Here is a 21,070-nt window from a genome sequence, read left to right as displayed (position 1 = left end):
CCTCGAATCATCAGCCATTCAAGACATTTCACAAGGTACACCCCCGGAGCATTCCTGACTGCATTCTCCGGATCTCGGAGCAAAACAATTCTAACACTGGAATGCAGGCACGTCGCGATCAGCGCAAACCCCGCCGAATCTTCCCCTACAAAACAGCGCCCTCTGAAGATGGCTTCGTTCATCACCACAATGTCTGTCCCCGCTACCCCTCCTGTTCATTTCTCTACCTCTGAGTCTACGTCTCGGCCACCGCCATCCCATTCCGTTATCAGCCCTTCCCTGTACAATACCACCCGCACTTCCCATCTGCCCCTCCTAGAACCCCCCTCTTACCTTTCGCCTGCTGTGCGCGCTCTCAAACAAGGCTATTGTGGACTAACTCCTCCCAGTAATGCTCGCACCAGAGCCCCCTTCAAGCCCCGCTCTGCGGCTAAGGGTACGAGTAGTTACCAGCTCCGACAGTTCGCTGAGGCTACCCTTGGAAGTGGTAGCTTGCGCAAGGCTGTGAAGTTGCCCGAGGGCGAGGACCTTAATGAATGGCTTGCGGTGAATAGTGAGATACCCTATATGCTTGGTTGGGTTTGGTTGAATTGGACGCAGTCGCTGATGTTATTGTTCATCTAGTTGTCGACTTTTACAACCAGATCAACCTTCTCTATGGCTCAATAACCGAGTTCTGTTCGCCGCAGACTTGTCCTGAGATGAAGGCGACTGATGAGTTTGAATACCTCTGGCAAGATTCAGAGAACTTCAAGCGGCCAACTAAGATGTCGGCGCCGGAATATATCGAGCACTTGATGGCCTGGGTTCAGAGCAATGTCGATAATGAACAGATGTTCCCCAGCCGAATTGGTATGTTTTAATCCTACCCGATTTCTGATTCCATGACTTACCGCATCTCTTCAGGCGTCCCATTCCCTAAGACCTTTCCCAGTCTCATTCGCCAAATCTTCAAGCGTCTATATCGTGTTTACGCCCACATCTACTGCCATCATTACCCGGTAGTGGTACATCTCGGTCTGGAACCCCATCTCAACACCAGCTTCAAGCATTATGTCCTTTTCATCGATGAGCACAAACTGGCTAGCGGAAAGGACTTCTGGGGACCACTGGGTGATTTGGTCGACAGTATGTTGCGCAGTGACTGAGTGTGCTTGGGTATGGAATTCGGTTTGCATCTGATCTCCGCATAACTGATACGGGGGAATTGGGGATCTCGGCGTTTCGGGTGCGGTGCATACATTACGATATTTCAGCTCGTGGCGTTTGGGGCTTGTCCTAACGCTGACTTTCATTTCATGGATATTCTTTTACTTCAGTGCTGCATACTTTAAACACGAATGACATGTGAACATGGTGTAGTCTTCAAGTCATCAATTTACAGTCTCAAGTAGACAACATGTGCCTAGTTGCGTTGAGACCAAGTCATATAAGCAGTCATGGCATGGGTTTGTTGGATCTTGGCTGCAGTTCTAGACATCATAGGACTATAGGCCTCCCAATCTGTGTAGGCTCGTTGGAAAACCTCGCATCAATTTCGAATATGGCTACGACAAAGACTCTGTCGCGTTGACTAGAATGGCCTATTATTCAGATGTACTTGTTAAATAGAGGGTTTCCTTTCGACATACAATACGGGATCGGACGTGTAGTATAGGATCTTGAACCAATGAGAGGCTGGAAGGAAACCATTTTGGAGAAGCAGTATGTAATACATTTCCTTCTATACTAACTTGGCCCTTTCGTTTCCACAATTCTCCTTTATCAAGTATTTTCGCTCTCATCTTTGGACGTGCTCTCAAAGCAAATGAAGCTATACCACCATGGAACAAAATCAACCCACCCAAACCTCGTCAACAGACCAAACAACCACCAATGTCATAACGGCCAAGCCGCAGAATCACTCTCACCCCCATGATTCCCAGAACGTGACGGCATGTCTCTCAAAAAAACCACGGTATCACTGGGCAGCGAATTCTCCCGTTTCAGAGTCGTTAGCTGTACAAGCCGAAGCAGTCCTTTTGCAAACTGCCATCGGCGAGCAAGTGCCCGAAGAGTGATTACAGTATCTGTAAACGCCCTTTGGTTTTGGACGTCGTCCAGATCTTCAAAGAGTGTGAACAATGCAATGGTCGCGTACTGCATTGTTGCCATTGGCATACATTCCACTGGCCATAGAGAGCGGAATTGGTTGAGTATGCTACCGATATGGCGGGCTGACGATGTTCGTAGATTTTTGATGCGGTCTTTTGCGGTTGATTCGCCTTTTTTTACGATTGGTGTGATGAAGCCGAACATGATTAGAATTGCGTTATGATGGCGCATGCTTTTCCTCTCAGTATCATTCAGTATAGATCAAGGTGAGATTGCACTCACTGCATTTCCATGACACCCGGTGTTGAAGCATATCCCAATTTGATGCATTCTGGAAGGTTCTCGGCCCAGTTCTCAAAGCGTTGGTGGAAAGCATTGATTATTTCGGGATCGACTCTCGCTGTCTTCTCATCTCCAAACAAATAGTCGCATACCTCCCACATAATCAGCCCCTGGTTGAATAGGCCGTTTTTCAGACAGTTTGTATGAGCTGCGATAGGCTCGCCTTGACGAGGATACGGTGTCCAAAGGTCTCTGGGATCGTGGGTTTCAGGGAAGTATTCGAGGTCCGTAGGTCTGTTGATGGCGGCGGGCTGATGGAGGCTTAGGATGGCAACTCTGTATGATGTTAGCATTATTAGGGGTACAACTGCTGTATGCTCACTAACGGATACTGACTGAACAAGCCAAAGAGTGCAGTATCAATCGATCTTGCCATTTCTGTGGCTTGTTCATTGGCCTCGGATATCATTTTCTGGCGGTTGTCCATGACCTGGCTGATGTAGTCTGCTATCTTCATCAGGTATTGCGAGCCAAGTCTATCTCTGCCCATAATGTAGGAACTGGGTGATAGTGTTAGAGCCAGTTCTCAGAAGTCACGCCTTAGCTTACATCGTATAGATGTCTCCCCATGCCTGAAGAGTGGTAAGGCGCAGTCGATCATCTTCCATTGCTAGGTGCCGCATTGCCTCTTCCAAAAAGTGTTCACCTCGGGTGCTGGGCTCATCAGGTACGGCGAATACCTCAGGATAGTCGGAATAGAACTTGAGGAAAGATCTGTGAGTCAGTATTCGAGTGGATGAGCGAGGTATACACACACATGCACAAGCTAGCATAATGTTGACCAGCAAAGGCGAACAGAAGCGGGAATTCAACTTGCGGGCTCTCATATCCGCTATAAACAAGTCACGATCAATCCAATTCAGAGTACTGTGCTGCCAGGTAAAATAGTGGGAGACAAGGTGCGAGACAAAGGAATCATCGGTTGTAACAGAGGTCCATGGCTGCGCAGGCACCTCATAGAGAGGTATATCTGAGATACGTCTCACGTCCATATATCGTTGCGAAGAGGAGGTTGCACTCTTGATCTGAATATTCAGCAAATGACTTGAAACTCGGCTCTCAGTCAGAAATAACCGGATCTCATCCAACGATGCATTATTTCGAATCAAGCTGAGAATCTCGGGAACCTGTCGCTCATCGTTGCTTCGAAGAACCTCCACTAGTCGTTCAAATAGGTCACGATCCTGCTCTAGGGATTCGATTTTGCGCTTAAGAGTGATGCGTCGACGACCATCATTGTCTGCGTTGATTACACACTCAGTGTTTGCTTTTTGACAGGGCTCACATGGTTCGCCTCCAACACACTGCCTGCGTCAGCACAGGATTTAGATGCTCATTACGGGGCGCAGACTTTGGATTTTCGTTTTTGACAGGCTTCACAGGCCGTTGTTGCTTTCTTCGCTCGAGTCGAACCAGTTTGATGAAGATTCGAATCGGGGGCCCGTGTAAAAGGCATGCTCGAGTAGTTCGAGTCTTTCGGGGGCATATTTTTTAGAAAAAAGAATTGACCAGATATGTGTTCGCAGGAAGATGGTCGAACTCATCATTGACTATACAAGAGGCGGGATTGTACATCCACCCCTCCCGCCGGCCAAGCGCCACACGAGTTTGTCTCGCGCTTATTGGGTTAAACAGTGCATTAGGCTCGATCAAACAGCGAAGAGGGCTGATCAGACTCCATCAATGTCCTTGAGCAGCTTGCGAGAAACCTAGCCCACACCCCTGGCAGCCACTAATGAGACAGAAACATCCTTGTCACGAATCTAAGCCACCATGACGCGAGCTCGGCTTTTGTTTCTCATGTTTGGGCGATTGACCCTGAGACTAGCATGTAGATTAAAAACCGGATTTCGATTGACTGATCGGGAAACGGGGATTTTATACCCCTGCTAGCGGCCACGGCACGACCGTTTTTCACTTCATCTGGCCCAAACAGTTAATCTGGTCCGAAAAAAATAAATAAAGTATACCTAGTGTCTAAAAAGTGCCTTTTATTATGCGCCATGACAATCAGCCACATATTTTATTGCAAGGACATTGGAGAGGGCTGTTATCCGGATCGTCGCATGGGCTGGGGGTGGTTACAGTTCGTGTGAGGGGATCATAATTCCGGAACTTTGGTCCGCCAGACAACGTGGAGATGAGCAGGAGCCATGACTTCGTAACAAGCGCCCTAGCCCGGGAAAAAAAAGTCTCCGAGTGGCCCTGATTCAGGGCTCGAATCAGGGCGGCTGTCAAGTTGTTGCTGTCAGCAAAAGCCAAATCCCATTGGGATAGATATCACATGACCTTCAATATTACCTCAGTCCTGAGTCAGCTCGGGCGAAGAACCACGTGATCCGGGAAGAAGTCGGACCTCGTCTCAACCTGCATCCTTGACGAAGAAGCACTCCGAACGTCGGTATCTCCATCCACCACCTTCTCTCCTCCCTCCCCGAGGCTCTTCCCCTTGCCAATTGCACAATGATGTCCTCTCGCTTCGCCCGCGCTGGCCTGCGTGCCACCCAGCAGTTCTCCGCTCCTCGCACAGCCGCCGTCAACGGCCTGCGGTCCTATGCCACCCCGGCACAGGATGTTCGCCCTCCCGTCGCCCTGTTCGGCGTTGATGGAACCTACGCCACTGCTCTGGTATGCACCTCCATTGCCTTTTCAGCTTTTCCTCGCGACCGTATCCCCTGTCGCGACTCCCGTCTTGCCCCGAAGCCCCTCCCAGAGTTCTCTACCCCCCGTGTTGGAATCAATCTTTAATCTTCATCAAAGCGCTGTACCAAATCAGGATTCCCTCTCTAACCTCCTTCTGCTTAGTACACCGCTTCCTCCAAGTCCTCTGCCCTCGACCAGACCGCTCGTGCCATCGCAAGCCTCGGCGAGACCCTTCAGGCCGACAAGAAGCTCGGCGCCATCCTCGGTGCCCCTACCCTGAGCAACGCCGACAAGGCCTCCATCGTCCAGGAGCTCGCCAAGGTCTCCGGTGACAAGGGTGAAATCCTCAAGAACTTCCTCGAGACCCTTGCCGAGAACAACCGTCTCGGTGCCCTCGAGGGTGTCTGCGAGAAGTTCGCTACTCTCATGAGCGCTCACCGCGGTGAGATCGAGCTCAACATCACCAGCGCCCAGGTGCGATAATTTCAAGCTCGATTCGAGTTCCCCACCAAAATTAAAGAATCCTCACCTAATTGTTTACCTACAGGAGCTTGACACCAAGACCCTCAACCGTCTCGAGAAGGCCGTCTCCAAGTCTGAGTTCAGCCAGGGCAAGAAGCTCAAGGTTGTTGCCAACGTGCGTACACCAACCTTTCCTTTTTTTCTCCGAATCAAACTAATTGATTTTATAGGTCAACCCCGACCTCCTCGGTGGTCTCGTCGTTGAAGTCGGTGGCCGCTCCATCGACCTGAGCGTCTCCTCCAAGATCGCCAAGATGAACAAGGCTCTCACCGATGCTTTGTAAATGTAAATTAGCCTGTGTTTGGGGGGATGTTAGACTAGCATATCGTCCCGGATGAACGGTAGCGTTCGTGGAAGGGACAAGGGAATTCTTAGATTCCCTTGAATCTTCATTTTGTTTTGTTCTCATTACCTGTCAATTGCACAAATTCATCCCTTATAGATAAATCGTAGTGTGTAGTCTGTGCTCATTGATAGATACAGCTATAGCTATAACTTGAGCTATGAATAAACTTCTGTACATGTGCTACAATACAAACAGAATCAGGTGACAACATTTGCACTAATATATTGTGAACGTCGACTAAATGCTGTCATATGCGTAAGGAAAGACAAGACAATACTCCGAGAGATGAATAGAATCTGGGATAGGAAATGCAAGATGTAAAAGCGTAAACTGAATCATTAAATCGTGTCCAGACGCAACCAAATGGGAACATGACCAGTCAACAAAAACAAATAAAAGAAATGAACGCTATAAGAAAAGGGGCAGACCACACATCTCAATTACTTGTGTCCGTTCTGTCCATTTCCATTCTCCTTGTCAACCTTTGTCTCGAACTCATCCTCGTAAGCGGCGATAGATGCAGAGCTGCGCACGCGCTGCAGTTGGCTAGCGACGTAGTGGTTGACATGCTCCTCGTCTTGGGGGTCTGCAGTGCTACCACGACGGCTGCTGGCGCGACTGCCACCACGGCTGACGCCGCGGCTGGCACTGGCATCGTCGTCGTCGTCGAGGACGGTGGAGGCGGCGGGGGTTGCATCGCCTGAGTAAAAGTCGCTACGATTGCCGATCGAGCGGGTGGTCGATGAGCGGCGGACGGATGGACGGCCTGAGCCGCGAGGTCTGCCGGAGCGTGAGAAGATATCGTCGAAGTAATGGGATGCTGCGGCGAAGCCAGCGCGGGGTGTTTGCGGGAGACGGCAGTTGACACCTGTGTCGTGGATGATCTTAGCGATCAACCCGGTCCAGCCGCACTGGTGTGATGTGCCGAGACCGCGGCCGGTGTCACCATCGAAGAACTCGTGGAACCAGAGGTGGTCTTTCCAGTGCTCGTCGAAGTCGAGGAGGTCTGAGCCGGCGTTGACGGCGCGGCGGCCTTCGTCGTTGCGGGCGAAGAGGTGCTGCATACGATGCTGCAGTTCCTCAGCTACGTGACCAAGGTGCATAAAGTCGCCTGAGCCCTTGGGACATTCGACTTCCAGGGAATCGCCGTAGAACATGTAGAAGCGGAGGAGAGACTCGACCAGCAGGAAGTTGACGCATAGCCAGATAGGTCCGCGCCAGTTACTATTACCACCAAAGAGCCCGCTGTCCGAGTCTCCGGGGACGTATTGGACCTTAAAGGTTTGGCCGTTGACGTCCATGGAGTAAGGGTTCTCTTCGTGGAACTTGGACATGGAACGAATACCGTGCTTGGAGAGGAATTCGGTCTCATCAAGCATGCGCTCGAGGATCTTGACCAGGCGGTCTTTGCTGACAAGTGCCAGGAGGAGTCGGTCATCCTTACCACGGTGCTTCATACTAGCGATGTTGCGCTCGGCGATATCTGGCTTGTTCTCAATGAACCACTCCACTCGTCGCTTGAACGACGGGAATTTGTTGATGAGCTCAGGCTCGAGAGTGAGCACAGCGTAGAGGGGAATCAGACCAACAAGAGACCTAATAGGTAGCTGCTGGGTCCACGGGCCACCGTATGAGATTGCATCGTAGTAGAAGCTGTCTTCTTCATTCCACAGAGACTGAACAGTATCATCTCCATTGCGGAAAGTCATGGCATCACTAATGAGCAGGAAGTGCTCGAAGAACTTGGAAGCAATGTCCTCGTATGTGCGACGGTGCTTGGCCAATTCTAAGGAGATGTTCAGCATGCACAGACAATAGAAGGCCATCCAGCCAGTGCTGTCAGCTTGCTCAAGAACACCACCAGTGGGCAATGGCTCCGAGCGGTTGAACAGGCCGATATTATCCAGTCCCAAGAAGCCACCCTCGAAGACGTTCTTACCACCCGAGTCCTTGCGGTTGACCCACCAGGTGAAGTTGAGCAGCAGCTTCTGGAAGACACGCTCCAGGAAGTCCAGATCCTGGCGACCGTACATCTTACGCTCGATCTTGAAGGTACGGAACACAGCCCAAGCGTGCACGGGCGGGTTCACATCTCCAAAGTTCCACTCGTAGGCGGGCAGCTGGCCGTTGGGGTGCATGTACCACTCACGGGTAAGGAGATCGAGCTGCTTCTTCGCGAAGTCGGGATCCATCATGGCCAATGGAATACAGTGGAAGGCCGTATCCCATGCTGCGAAGAAGGGGTACTCCCAAGAGTCGGGCATTGATAGGATATCATCGATGTATAGATGGCGCCACTGCTCATTGCGAATGCCCTTTCGGCCCGGAGGAGGGGGGATCTCAGTTGGGTCACCGTTGCTCCATTGGTCCCAGACGAAGTTGTAGTACTGCTTGCACCACATCATTCCAGAGAAAGCTTGACGCTGGATGTTGCGGAGATCCTCGCTCATGGGGAGAGGGTTGATACGGTAGTAGAAGTCATCGGCTTCGGCACGACGTTGCTCAATCACATCGTCCAGGATTTCTTCGTCGACGAACTCTTCCTTCTTGCGGGAAACACGGAAACGGACGACGGCACACTCACCGGGAGGAACTCCCTCACCCTCGTTGAAGGAGTACCACGCAGCAAACTTGGTACCCTCATTGTCTGGGTTGATGGCACTCTTCTCCTCCTCAACAATGTGGCGATGGAACGCATCCTTCACATATGGAGTCTCATTCTCGGTACCCCAGAGCTTCTTGTGATTTGTCTCATTGTCAGTGAACAACATCTGAGGCTGAATATCGTCATCGCTGGAGCCAACGGGAGGCGATGGAGCGAAGGAGATGTATCGCTCGCCAATCTTGGCATGGCTAGATTTAGCGTGCAAGGCACCGTCCAGCTTGATAGAAGGCTTCTCCTGCTTCTTCTCGTCTCCCCAGGACCAGGTGTTCCGGAACCAAACGTGAGGAATGATGTGAAGCTTCGCAGGGTCCGGGCCGCGGTTGTATGCGATGACACGGAAGATCAGCTCTTCCTCGTCGTCAGCCTCCTTGGCAGTCTCGATGAAGATATCCCAGTAACGGTCCTCTTCAAAGATACCCGTATCCAAGATCTGGTACTCGGGCTCCAAACGCGAGCGCTTGGCATTCTCATCGATGAGATTTTGGTATGGGAACTTCCTCTGGGGGTACTTGTAGAGGAATTTCATATACGAGTGCTATCCAAGTCAGTAAGCGATACAGGGACCCGGGCGACATTGACTTACAGTCGGGGTATTGTCCAGATGGAAATGGGCTTCCTTGACACTTTCTCCGTGATTTCCCTGAGGGTTGGACAGACCGAACAGGCGTTCCTTCAGGAAGTCGCTGATCCCCCAGTTAGTTTCCCCAGATCTGGACCCACAAGGAGAGCTTAGACTTACTCTTCTCCATTCCAGAAAGCAAAGGCGATGTTCTGCAACGCATGAGTATCCGAGACACCGGCAATTCCATCCTCGCCCCAGCGGAAGGTCCGCGAGCGCGCATGGTCGTGAGTGAAATCTACCCGGTCCCAGGTCAGCGGCGTTTTGTCTCAATTGTGGACTTTACTCACAGCTCCAGGCGTCACCATCCTCGGAATAATCCTCTCTCACTGTCGCCCACTGACGCTCGGCTACGTACGGGCCCCATTTCTTCCAGTACTTGGTTCTCTCCCGGTCTTCCTTGAGGCGCTTCTCTTCCTCTGTGAGGAACTCATGGCCATCGATTAACACCATAATGAATGGTCAACGACGGTAATTGAGAGAAAGCGACCTGGCAAAAGGCTCGAAAACTACTAAAAAATGGGAAAAAGTAGAAAAGCTGGAGGAGAAGAAGGGAAGAACAGGGAATGGGGGAGGGGCAGACTACTCCGCCCACGAGCTCAGGCAGTGGTGACAGCTCCACAAGAAAGAGCTTTGGGGGGACTTGTGGCCAGCAAAAAACAGGTATGACGAAGTGGATGGGTTTGATAGGGCTGTGATTGGTCGAGCCGGAGGTCCATTGCATTCTGGGCTCGGGTCTGCAGCGGAAATAGATGTTACGCTATAAGTCTATATACTATTTGGTATGCTATAGACAGCATAGCATACTCTCTGTACTCTATGCTCTATACTCCAGCTCATGTTAGCATAATATTATCACATTCAACATAATGGCAATTTCGCGCAATTACGCCTTAGGGCAACCTCCAAAGAGGATACAGGGGGTTCTCAAATGCAAACCAAAGCAATAAAAATCATCCCAAACCACGCCGACTGGAACGCGTCTATCAGACGCGGCGCGGGTCTACATATCTCATAGATCCCTGACGCTTCCCAGCCTTATATTCTATGAGGGGTCCGTGCGAATAGCATCAGACCGGATTATCTTCTCGCTGCTCAGGCTGTTCAGGCTGCTTGCTGGGTCCGTGGGACGCTGTTCACAGTCAGATCCCGCAGAACATCCCAGCCTTGGGATAACCCATCAGGTCGAACGCTCACCGGCTGTCTGACCTTCCTCCCGTCGTCGGGAGCTGTTACCGGTCGCGCCGGTCTGCTGCGACTGAAGGCGCCTCTCCGCCTCGCGGATGCGCTCTTGCAGCTCTTCCAATTCGCGGCTTTGGATCATCATTTGCTGCTTCCTGTGGGTGGGGCGCGATTAGCGCCCGGTAAATTAAAAGTCGCTCAAGTCGCGACTGGAGGCTCAAAGGAGTCAACACGCGCGACTTACTTCTGGTCGATGGTTTGGGAGAGGTTGTTGACATCCGAGTCAAGCATGAAGGCACTGTCCAACGCGGAGGAAAAGGCTTGGGCCATGGTCCTAGGTCACTGTTAGTGCCGTGTTGACAACCGAGGGGTTGAAGGCTCGAGGGGTACGAACGACTGTGGCCGGACCTTGGGCTTCCACTCGCGATCCATGTCAGACATGATGTTTCTGAATGTGAATGTTCCAGCACGGGCCGCTATCGGGACCCCAGAAGATGTAAGATGGTCGACCGAGGGATGTGCAACCGTGAGGGGCACAAGGAGTGTGTTAAGATATTAAGCTGATGTGTCGAGACAAGGACCAGCCGAGGGGCGCAAGGGTTTCAGACTATGGGAAAACACTGTCAGTCTCGAGTCTTTATAGTTATGCGCCACGATCGGGTGGGGAGGTAAATACCGGAGGTATAGAGACGGGCGGCACGGCTCGAGTAGCGTATGGCGAGACGGTGTCAACTTGGGGAGAGTTTGAAGAGGGAGGATGAAGAAGAAGAGGAAGATGAAGGAGAGATGATCCTTGAGCCCACTACGTTACTAGTCGCGGTAATTCGAGTCCCATATCCACCGCAAGGAGACATGTAAGTGTTACGGTATTGGTCTTACACAGGGGTCTGATATGCCCATCTATAAGGGGTTCAGGGGTTAGCCCCTCTTAACCTGGAGAAAAAGGGGGAGCCATTTACTGTGTAATGTAATATTATTCATGGATCACATTCATCTTAATAGGATTTATTGAAATTATTAAGATTAACAGAGTCCACTCTACAGGTATTTCCCAAGTGTGTACGGAGTACAGAGTAGAGTAGCTATCCAAACAAACTCGCCGTTTCCAGGTACTGTAACACACGTGACTGACTGTGAATGACGTATGCCTGAGGCGACCGCCAAGACCATCTACATGTAAATGTCTTCTTTTCATTGTTTCATTTGATGCAATTCTCTGGGTAATTGGCTGTTCATACTGGTATGACTTCCCCAGGAACCAAGGAGGCTCTGTTGCCAAGTGATCGCTTTTCCAGATCTTTTCTTATCTATAGCTTATAGTACTCAGCCAGGCTGACATCTATGACGAGCAGAACACACAACACGTTTACAGCACACCGCGAATGATAGAGTAGGATCAAAGCCGAAAGTGCAAGCCATCGAATATGCAAGACCTCTGCTTCTTTGGGCTATTTTAGATCTTGTTCCTTTTCTAGCTGAAAGAGAGAAGTATACATGTATCAGCGCTTCTAGCTTACCATTCTATTGCGGGCCATTCGAATGACTGGGAAATATAAATAAGGCATGCAATGCATAGGTGCTAGCTCTTTAAGAAATCTAAGTTTGATCAATGTATAGTCAAGTAAGTATCGTACTCGAGTCTACCAACCACCGATATCAATGGTGAAATTGGCGTCCAATTGCTATATGGCACAATGTGGGTTTCATTTCTTTCGGAATTATAGAAAATACACTGAATACAAAAGAACAAAGATGAGCAAAAATTACATAGAGAAAGTCGGATTTTCTCAGGACTTGAACACAAAGTGCATGTGAAGTGATACCTTATTGGAGCAGTAGACGCGTGAGGTGGCTTGACGTGGCCAAGTGGTTTGTCAACGCCCTATAGGTCCTAAGCACAGATCTGATCTCGTTTACATGAATCGTGCAATATAAAGAACTGAATATAGTGTAGATCTGGCATTCTGACTTCTGCCCGGCAACCAGCCCTGACAGGGTCACCTGACTAACGTTCTCAGACCTTGGCCAACCTCCCCTTCCAGATCTCTTTTCATCAAAACTCATCGGTGATTTTCAATTCCAGGTCTATTTGCCTCTTGGAGACGCGTATTCTTATCGTGTTCTGTTGTGGGCGCTAATTTTTTTGAATTTTTACTCCTTTTTTTTTTCTCCCGCCCGGATGGATTAAAGGCTCCGCATACAGGAGATCCAGTCTGTCGCGTTCGCCTTTCCTTTCCAGGCTACCCCGATCTTGATACCTGAACCGACCGAGAATACCGGAAATTCAATATCAAACGCCTCCGCGTAACCTATCTCGCCGACCACCGTGGCCCCCATCCCCAAAGCTCTTTCCCCCAGTGGCCGACCGGACGGGCTATGGGGGATGCCTCCACTGTCGGCATACACTTCGTTTGAGTCGCTGCTCTTCTTCCAGTCGCTAGCAATCTCTGATTCTAAGCCGACAAGCTTTGGGTCTATCTCAACACTCTTGCGCAATAACCCGTTGGTTCGCGAGAATGTCGAGTTCAATGCAGATCGCCTGACACCCGAGGCGCTGGAAGATCTGTATGCGACTCTGATGCGCGATGGATTCAACAAAGATGCAGTACTCCCAGTCAATGGTCGATCGACAGATACTTCAAACCCGCCAAACCCGAAGAAGCGCAAGATATCGAGCCCGCGACCAGAAGGATTAGCAGACGGGGTCACACATGCCACGCTTATCCCAGAATTGGTGGCACATCTATACGCTAAATACAGAGACCTTGTGACCAGGGAAATCAGGGACGATGAGAAGCAGTACACAGAGATCAGGGCGGAACTCGTGCGGTTACAAAAGGACGACCAACCCACAGAGGCGACTCCATCCAAGCCCGCAAAGGCAGCACACAAGGAACCCACGGATATTGATGTCAAGGAAGAAACGCCCCGCCAAAATGTTCAAGATCGGACAGGCAAGCCTTTAGCCGCAACTGTCCCACACGCGCAAGACAAGCCAGCCCCGCCAGAACCACGGCCGCAGCGTATCGAGGTGAATGTGCCTCCTCCGAGTAAAAACATCCCAAAAGTACAGCCATCTGCTGTGAGCCAACCACCAGTTCAACCACAAGCACAGACTCCTGCGCCCAAAGCTCCAGGGGCTGGGCAGCCACAGCCGCCGGCCGCCAACATTCAACCCTTGGCCAAACCGCCTGTCCAGCCCCAGCTTGGTCCCTCTACTCAGAAATCACCTACCACACCCGCTGGAGCGCGTATCACCCCGGCCCATCCCTCACAAATCGCACCCCGTGCCCATCCTACGCCTACACTCCTTCCTGGTAAGCCTGGACCAGCCCTCCCGCCGGCCCCTCAGCGCACCCCAGCTCAGCCGAGCTTCCAGCAATGGCAGCTCGACCCTTCTCCCCACTCTACCTATCCCGCCATTTCTCCGGGTACTGCTACTCCACAAGCAGCCCAAGCCAATATTAAACGACCTGTACCACCTCTCTCTACCAACCAACCGGAACCGGGATCGCAAGCTCCTGTACCATTCCAATCTACCCCCTTCCCAAACACACCTGGTGCTGCCTCCGCGGTCCAAACCCCTGTCCCAATCGGCCGGCCTCGCATCTCTCAAACTCCAAGTTTCACATTCCCCTCATTCTCTGAATCGCGTGCTTCTCATCCACGGCTGTCGATCGACACGCAAGGTTCCTCGACACCATGGAAAAGGACTCCTCGTTTGAGCATTCCAAAGTCCCCACCCACGCCTCCACGTCCCCTGCCGGAGGATGTCAGCCCGATCAGTGATAGGGCACAATCGCCAATCGATGCGATGGACATGTCACCACCTCCGAGGATGAACCGCGCTCAACGAGCCCGATCTCCCGAGGAAAAGAAACCTCGACGTGGCCGTGCCGACAGCAAGTCTGCTGTTAATGTTAAGACTGAGAGACCAGAGAAACCAACTTCGACTCGAAGGACACGTGCTGCAAGTTCGGTCTCTTCCCAGAGTCGTGGACGGTCCCTGGCTTCTCGTGGTGAATCCCCCGCGCCTTCAGAGCGGACAACGAGCCGCCGGAAGGGCGCTGCTGCTGCTGCGAACGAGGAGACCCCCAAACCTCGATCTAAGCGCAAGCGCGGGCCAAGTGAAGCATTAGAACAGGAACCTCACCCTTCAGACATCCCGAAGTTCGACACAACTCAGTATGTCATGGCAACGCGCAACTTCCACCGAACTGCTGCTCCTATCATGAACGATGTATCCACCCATAAGCTTGCGTCTATTTTCAGTAAGCCAATTGGGGAGCGTGACGCACCTGGCTACCACGATCTCATCTACCGCCCACAGGATCTCAAGTCTATCAAATCTGCCGTTCACCAAGGAAGCAAAGCAGTCGCCACGGCCGCAGAGTCCGTCAGTACCCCTGCTGGAGATGGAGAGTCTCCCGCTCCCGGCGGTACACCATCGTCCAAGAACGGTGTCCTCGTGTTACAGAAGAATGAGGATTTCGTACCCCCAAAAGGAATTGTCAACTCCGCACAGCTGGAGAAAGAGTTTATCCGCATCTTCGCCAACGCCATCATGTTCAACCCCATCCCCCAGCGTGGATTCGGGCCGGCCTTCCCCATGACTAGTGACCGCGGCTCACGCGAAAGCACTCAAATGGGCGACAGCGATGAGGGCGGTATCATCCATGATTCCCTGGAGATGTTTGGAGACGTCGAGCAAGCTGTTACCAGGTGGCGTGCTGCTGAGCGTACTGCGGACGAACTGGCTAATAAGAATATCCTTTCTCTTCGCCGTGGCAGTGCCAGTGATTTCAACACTGACAGTGCTGACGATGTGAAGGGGTGATTCTTCATTTGCTATTGTATTATGAACTTTGTATTCGATTAGGATTCTGTCTGTCTTATTGACTTTTTGGAAATGAATTAACATGATATCTCCCGTCGGTGCCTTCGATAGCCCGGCGGTCATTAATAACCGTTGTCCTTCGCTTTTGTATTTCTAAGTTGTATATCTTTGGAACTTATCGTGCTAATCACATGGCCATGTGGATTCTCTTTAAGCTATAGCACACTCAAAATACGAGGACTTGGCTCTCTTCCTATAGTACCAGAAACTATATATCTCCCACCTGAATATCCTCATAAAAAGATGACCGTCTATATCATTGTCGTGACTTCTCAATCCAGAGCCAGTCCTGCTGCCCTGGATCTATTTATGGGGGGTATATTCTTTTGATTTTCTGAACGAGCCAACCAGGCAAACATCCTCGAACTGATTCAGATCAAGCAGCCTGCTCTGGCCTCGTCCGACCAAGTCCCTCCTTCGCATAAAAGTCCATCGGGTACACACCCTTATTGCCCTTATCCCAGTTTTCACGTACTCCCAACGCAATCAATGCCTCGTAAGGTGTCAGCAATGGTCGCGGGAATGCATAGCCCCAATCAATACTCAAGCGCGGACAGGCAATCTGCACCCAGCACTCCACATCTGCCATGGAGGCTAGCTTGCCCGGGAAGATCTCGCTGAGTAGCAGGTTGACGACGGGGATATCACGCTCGCGCAGGTGCTTTTCGATCATCGCCATCGTGTTGGGGTTTCCTTGTCTACCCAGAGAACCGAGGATGATACCCCACTTGCGAGCGGATTGGGCGGTGGCAATGGCGTCGCGGCGGATGGTGTGCATTTCCTCGTGCTCGTAGCTCTCGCGTGTGAGGGTGCGTGAGTACGGATCGTAACGGTAGGCTGGGATGGTGGGGTTGTGGATCATGGCTGATTCGAGGTGGAAGCGGCCATCGCCGAGGTAGAGGATTGCGTCGATTTCTGTATCGGCTAGTTGGGGTGATGTGCAACCGAGGATCTCGCCTTTGGAGAGGGGTGTGATTTGTGGGATTACGACGCGGAAGCCGGCGCGTTCGAGGACTGGCTTGAGGCCGTGAAGGGTGGCGTTGAATTGGATCGTGCCGACTGTTGCGATGCTTTGGCCTGGTTTGAAGTTGCGCTCCAGGGTGGCTAGCAGATGGGTTGTGTCGATGCTGATGTCCACGAAGATATATAGTGTCTTGATTTTTGTTACGTCCACTGGAATTAGGCAACTGTGGGCGTAGTGCACGAGCAGGTCACAGCCCAAAGCTCTTGCGGTGTAGTCGTCGATGCAGCATGCGCCGTAAGTGACATCGCCCATAATTAATGTTTCGATGCCTGGGCAGAACTGGGTCAGGATATCGGAGATGGTTGTCGCGAAAATCAGGAGTCCCTCTGGGAATTGAAGGGCCACGCGCTTTGCGCCTGATGTGCGGACTCGGTGAATTGTTTTGGGGATCTCAAAAGAGTAATTTTTGGGGAGAAGCTCCAATGCTTCTTGGATTTCGGGATCGTTCAGAATCTCTGGTGGGACTTGATTGAGCGTACGAGGGATTCGTCGCGGGGCAGCTGTAAGGAAATGGAAGTCAGTATATTGGTTTTGCGAGACTCAAGGAGATGCGCATACCAGTCTGCACCGCTGTCGACTCGACATCCTTGCCAGTGTCTTTCTGGGCTTGGGCATCTGCGGTTCGTCGTCCAACAAATCTTTTCTTTGGCTGACGCAGTGAGCTGGCAGTTGCCTGCGAGCCGTCCTCTACCGAGGGAGTAGGAGACTGTAAATCCATGATATCCGATAAGAGAAGTAAATATCTACAACTGACAAGAGTCAATCGTCGATTGATCATCCCACTTCTTTTTTTTGCTGAGTCAGAAGGTGGGGTGGTAACTAGGCTCAAAGGGGTAAGGCGCTCTCCGCATCTCGGCCTCCATTCCACAGCTCCCTCGTCTTCTCCAGCCAGTTCTTGCTGAATTGTTACCTTGCTAGTTATACCCCTTGGCCGGTTCAATAAAATGATGGCAGCTCGCCCCCAATTGCGTCTATTTTCAGCCTTGCGTGTTCCTCCCTCTGCACGCCGCTTTGCGACTGAGTCGCGGTTAACCTCGGACCATGTCCGCATCGTGGAGGTTGGCCCTCGAGATGGACTGCAAAACGAGAAGAAGTCCATTTCGATGGATACGAAGCTCGAACTGATCCGCAGACTGGCTAAGACAGGTGTGACTACCATCGAGGCCGGTTCTTTTGTCCCTGCCAAATGGGTACCACAGGTATGATTGCGCCGAGTATTACCGTTCAGCTCGGCAGTAGGATCAAGACTAACTAGGGTACCTCACAGATGGCAAGCACATCGGAGATATGTGAGCATCTGCTCACTACACCACCGAAAGCGCAAGATACGATTGCATACAACTACCTTGTCCCCAACATCAGAGGATTAGAGAACTTGGTGAAGATCATGGAAACCACAGGCGTCCCCGCAGATGCGACTGGGTCAACATCGAAGGCTGCCACAACAACAGAGGTCTCTCTTTTCGCCGCTGCCACCGAAGCTTTCTCGCAAGCCAACACCAACTGCTCAATTGCCGAGTCGCTTGAGCGAATTAAGCCCATTGTCTCATTAGCAAAGACAAAGAATATCCGAGTCCGCGGTTATGTCTCTGTCGCCCTCGGATGCCCTTATGAGGGCCCGGACGTGGATCCCGTCAAGGTCGCTGAGATCACTGCTACTTTGCTCGAGATGGGAGCAGACGAGGTCTCGGTTGCGGACACCACTGGCATGGGCACTGCGCCACGAACTATGGAACTTCTCCTTGCGCTGAAGGCAGCTGGCATAGCAAACACAGATTTGGCCCTCCACTTCCATGATACCTATGGTCAGGCCTTGGTGAACACTATCGTTGGCCTGGAGCACGGTGTTCGCATCTTTGATAGCAGCGTTGGAGGTCTTGGTGGCTGCCCGTTTTCCAAAGGTGCAACTGGAAATGTGTCGACAGAAGATCTTGTCCACACAGTTCACAGTCTGGGGATGCACACGGGGATCAGTCTGGAGGAGATGTCAAAGATTGGATCCTGGATCAGCGGAGAGTTGGGCCGGGCTAATGAGAGCCGCGCTGGCAAGGCGACTGTCTCTCGTCTGTCGGCAGAAAAAGCATCACTGTGATTACCGTAGCATATTCTCTTTTTATCCGCGCCCAATTCCCTGTCATTTTCATAGTTGAGCATGTATGCGAAACATCGCAACATCCGTATAATATGCTTTTGAGTTGACAGTTCAGGCCATCTTGCTATGTACACTGTAGGCAGACTTATATATTAACCACCCACTACTCCAGAGCTGCAGACTTATACCCTTGAAGAAATACCAACGCCGGCATGATGCAAATCTTCCTGACCAAGTCGCCTTCACTCAGAAATCAGTGACACGACCTCCGTAGCTCCAATCACCAGCAGATCCCCAGCGTAGGGGCTCATTTTTGGGTCCACCGACTTCGCCAGTCTTGGGGTTTGTCTCGCCCTCGAACTCGGGCATCATTTTCTTCGGCGCATCGGGATGCAGTTCGCCACCTTTGCCGTCGGCCTGGATCTCGCCCTGCGGGGACTGGTTGACTTGAGGTGTGCTAAATGCACCAGTAGACTGCTTCTGGAGCTTTTCGAAGATCTCTTGTTCCTCCTTGGGGAGGCGCGGAGGAGCCGGGGAGTTGGAGAATGGTATAGGTTTGTCGTCGGATTGGCGCAGGGCCCGAGTTGTGGAGAGTGGCCGGACAGCGCCCCGAACGGGGACAGAGAGAATTGAACGGCGAATAGCAAGTGAGAAAGACATGGTATATGAGGAGTATGTGATATCCAGCAAGGTGAAGTTGGGAAAGTTTGGAATGTTTTGAGTCACTCCGAGTGACTAAGAGCCGATCCCGATATCGCCTTTTTTTCCCGGATCTGATTAGACCGTTTGATCTTCACCTCCTCCAGCTTGTACATTCGGTTTTTGTTTTATTTCATTTTTTGTGTTAATTTCTCTCTTGAATATATCTGCCATGTCTGCTCTTCGCATGGCCGCGCGCCGACTGCCTCGCGCATCCAAGCTGGTCCCTACCCTTGAATCGCCAGTGCGCCGATTCACCACTGCCAATGTGGCTAAGGCACAGGTACGCATGGACTATAGCCCACGCTCATGTTCAGCTTCGGAATTTGGAGCTAACAGTCATACAGAAGGAGGCAACTCTCCCCAACCCCGACCCCTCAGCGGACTCAGTCACTGCCTCGTTTATCAATGAGCGGGCTCCGTTCATGGTCCCGACCTACGTTCGCCCGGCACCCATGATGCTGAAGGGACAGGGCTGCTACTTGTGGGATATGGAAAACCGCCGCTATTTGGACCTGACAGCAGGTATTGCCGTCAACTCCCTCGGCCACTGTGACCCCGAGATCGCCAAGATCATTGCAGAGCAGGTGCGCTACAATGCCCCATGACTCAATAGAGATCAATTGCTAACTGCGGTACCCAATTGCAGGCTGAAACCCTTATCCATGCCTCCAACCTTTACCATAACCCTTGGACTGGTGCTCTGAGTAAATTGCTCATTGAGTTGACTCACAAGTCTGGTGCCATGCGCGATGCGTCCCAGGTCTTCATTTCCAACTCCGGCACTGAGGCCAACGAGGCCGCCATCAAGTTTGCCCGCAAGGTCGGCCGCACTCTGAACCCTTCCGGCGAGAAGCACGAGTTCGTGTCCTTCAACGGCTCGTTCCACGGCCGCACAATGGGTGCCCTCTCGGCCACTCCCAACCCCAAGTACCAAACTCCCTTCTCGCCCATGATACCCGGCTTCAAATACGGTGACTACAACCAGATCGACCAGCTTCAAACTCTCATCACCGACAAAACTTGCGGAGTAATTATCGAGCCCATCCAGGGTGAGGGTGGTGTCAACAGCGCTACTCCCGAGTTCCTTGTTGCTCTGCGTAAGCGCTGTGACGAGGTCGGCGCTGTCCTAATTTTCGATGAGATTCAGTGCGGTCTGTCCCGTACCGGTTCCCTCTGGGCTCACGCCCACCCATCTCTCGCTCCGGCTTCCGGAGAAGCTGCCCACCCCGATATCTTGACCACTGCTAAGGCCCTTGGTAACGGTATCCCAATTGGTGCCACCATTGTCGCTGGCAAGACTGTCGGCCAGCACATCAAGACTGGCGACCACGGCACCACCTTTGGTGGTAACCCTCTGGCCTGCCGCGTCGCTCACCACATTGTCGAGCGTCTCGCTGAGCCCGAGCTCCAGCAGGCCGTCAAGGACAAGTCTGCTCTCTTTGTGTCCGGCTTCGAGACCCTACAGAAGAAGTTCCCCGGCGTGATCTCTGAGATCCGTGGCCGCGGTCTCATCCTTGGTCTCCAGCTTGCCCCGGAGTTCACCGCCAAGGCGGGTGACATTATCACTGCTGCCCGTGAGCGTGGCATGCTTATCATCACTGCTGGTGAAGGCTGCATTCGTTTTGTCCCTGCTCTGACGATCACCGAGGACCAGATTCAGACCAGTCTGCGTATCCTTGAGCAGGCCATGGAATCAGTCGTGAAGGCATAAACACCTTGATCTGAATGCCGCTTATGACTTTGTTTTCGTGATAAATATACCATGTTATCATTTTCTGTATAGACATTAAGAGCGAAAGAAAAGTGCCTTTCTTACTGTGAAGTGTTGTTACTGAAGTGTTTACGCGTTGGGGCGGAAGGCGGTGGACCCCGTGGAGCTGTGGGGATAAGGACTCGTCACTCCAGCTGTCTCCGTAATTCTGATACAACCCCCTAAAGCCA

General features: G+C 51.8%; 10 protein-coding genes across 10 annotated transcripts; 5 read left to right on the top strand and 5 right to left on the bottom strand.

Moving 5' to 3' along the window:
- Positions 1 to 168: 168 nt before the first annotated feature.
- On the top strand, positions 169 to 1,148 carry N7508_000113 (Mob1/phocein family protein; the record flags this gene model as incomplete). Its single annotated transcript, XM_058458198.1, has 3 exons — positions 169 to 553; positions 625 to 852; positions 907 to 1,148. 3 exons carry the CDS (start codon positions 169 to 171, stop codon positions 1,146 to 1,148), a joined length of 855 nt encoding a protein of 284 aa, XP_058324420.1.
- A 730-nt stretch (positions 1,149 to 1,878) lies between these two features.
- N7508_000112 (fungal specific transcription factor domain-containing protein) lies at positions 1,879 to 3,922 on the bottom strand (the record flags this gene model as incomplete). Its single annotated transcript, XM_058458197.1, has 6 exons — positions 1,879 to 2,326; positions 2,377 to 2,712; positions 2,763 to 2,936; positions 2,986 to 3,137; positions 3,192 to 3,676; positions 3,850 to 3,922. The coding sequence occupies 6 exons, from the start codon at positions 3,920 to 3,922 to the stop codon at positions 1,879 to 1,881; spliced, it is 1,668 nt and encodes a 555-aa protein (XP_058324419.1).
- Positions 3,923 to 4,899: 977 nt separating this feature from the next.
- N7508_000111 (F1F0 ATP synthase subunit 5) lies at positions 4,900 to 5,885 on the top strand (the record flags this gene model as incomplete). Its single annotated transcript, XM_058458196.1, has 4 exons — positions 4,900 to 5,064; positions 5,242 to 5,553; positions 5,627 to 5,716; positions 5,772 to 5,885. The coding sequence occupies 4 exons, from the start codon at positions 4,900 to 4,902 to the stop codon at positions 5,883 to 5,885; spliced, it is 681 nt and encodes a 226-aa protein (XP_058324418.1).
- A 503-nt stretch (positions 5,886 to 6,388) lies between these two features.
- Positions 6,389 to 9,685, bottom strand: N7508_000110 (uncharacterized protein; the record flags this gene model as incomplete). Its single annotated transcript, XM_058458195.1, has 4 exons — positions 6,389 to 9,148; positions 9,197 to 9,296; positions 9,353 to 9,470; positions 9,523 to 9,685. 4 exons carry the CDS (start codon positions 9,683 to 9,685, stop codon positions 6,389 to 6,391), a joined length of 3,141 nt encoding a protein of 1,046 aa, XP_058324417.1.
- A 617-nt stretch (positions 9,686 to 10,302) lies between these two features.
- Positions 10,303 to 10,855, bottom strand: N7508_000109 (uncharacterized protein; the record flags this gene model as incomplete). Its single annotated transcript, XM_058458194.1, has 4 exons — positions 10,303 to 10,364; positions 10,430 to 10,569; positions 10,659 to 10,748; positions 10,809 to 10,855. 4 exons carry the CDS (start codon positions 10,853 to 10,855, stop codon positions 10,303 to 10,305), a joined length of 339 nt encoding a protein of 112 aa, XP_058324416.1.
- Positions 10,856 to 12,797: 1,942 nt separating this feature from the next.
- Positions 12,798 to 15,251, top strand: N7508_000108 (uncharacterized protein; the record flags this gene model as incomplete). Its single annotated transcript, XM_058458193.1, has 1 exon — positions 12,798 to 15,251. One exon carries the CDS (start codon positions 12,798 to 12,800, stop codon positions 15,249 to 15,251), a length of 2,454 nt encoding a protein of 817 aa, XP_058324415.1.
- A 436-nt stretch (positions 15,252 to 15,687) lies between these two features.
- Positions 15,688 to 17,053, bottom strand: dph1 (2-(3-amino-3-carboxypropyl)histidine synthase; the record flags this gene model as incomplete). The annotated part of the gene is made up of 2 exons (XM_058458192.1): positions 15,688 to 16,835; positions 16,894 to 17,053. 2 exons carry the CDS (start codon positions 17,051 to 17,053, stop codon positions 15,688 to 15,690), a joined length of 1,308 nt encoding a protein of 435 aa, XP_058324414.1.
- A 226-nt stretch (positions 17,054 to 17,279) lies between these two features.
- N7508_000106 (hydroxymethylglutaryl-CoA lyase) lies at positions 17,280 to 18,427 on the top strand (the record flags this gene model as incomplete). Its single annotated transcript, XM_058458191.1, has 2 exons — positions 17,280 to 17,534; positions 17,603 to 18,427. 2 exons carry the CDS (start codon positions 17,280 to 17,282, stop codon positions 18,425 to 18,427), a joined length of 1,080 nt encoding a protein of 359 aa, XP_058324413.1.
- Positions 18,428 to 18,673: 246 nt separating this feature from the next.
- Positions 18,674 to 19,087, bottom strand: N7508_000105 (succinate dehydrogenase assembly factor 4; the record flags this gene model as incomplete). The annotated part of the gene is made up of 1 exon (XM_058458190.1): positions 18,674 to 19,087. The coding sequence occupies one exon, from the start codon at positions 19,085 to 19,087 to the stop codon at positions 18,674 to 18,676; it is 414 nt and encodes a 137-aa protein (XP_058324412.1).
- A 211-nt stretch (positions 19,088 to 19,298) lies between these two features.
- On the top strand, positions 19,299 to 20,840 carry N7508_000104 (acetylornithine transaminase; the record flags this gene model as incomplete). Its single annotated transcript, XM_058458189.1, has 3 exons — positions 19,299 to 19,409; positions 19,474 to 19,713; positions 19,776 to 20,840. 3 exons carry the CDS (start codon positions 19,299 to 19,301, stop codon positions 20,838 to 20,840), a joined length of 1,416 nt encoding a protein of 471 aa, XP_058324411.1.
- Between the last annotated feature and the right edge of the window lie 230 nt (positions 20,841 to 21,070).

Source organism: Penicillium antarcticum (assembly GCF_028974205.1).
Source record: "Penicillium antarcticum strain IBT 31339 chromosome Unknown utg000001l_segment0_segment0, whole genome shotgun sequence".
NCBI lineage: Eukaryota > Fungi > Ascomycota > Eurotiomycetes > Eurotiales > Aspergillaceae > Penicillium > Penicillium antarcticum.
This window is presented reverse-complemented; position numbering and strand designations above follow the sequence as displayed.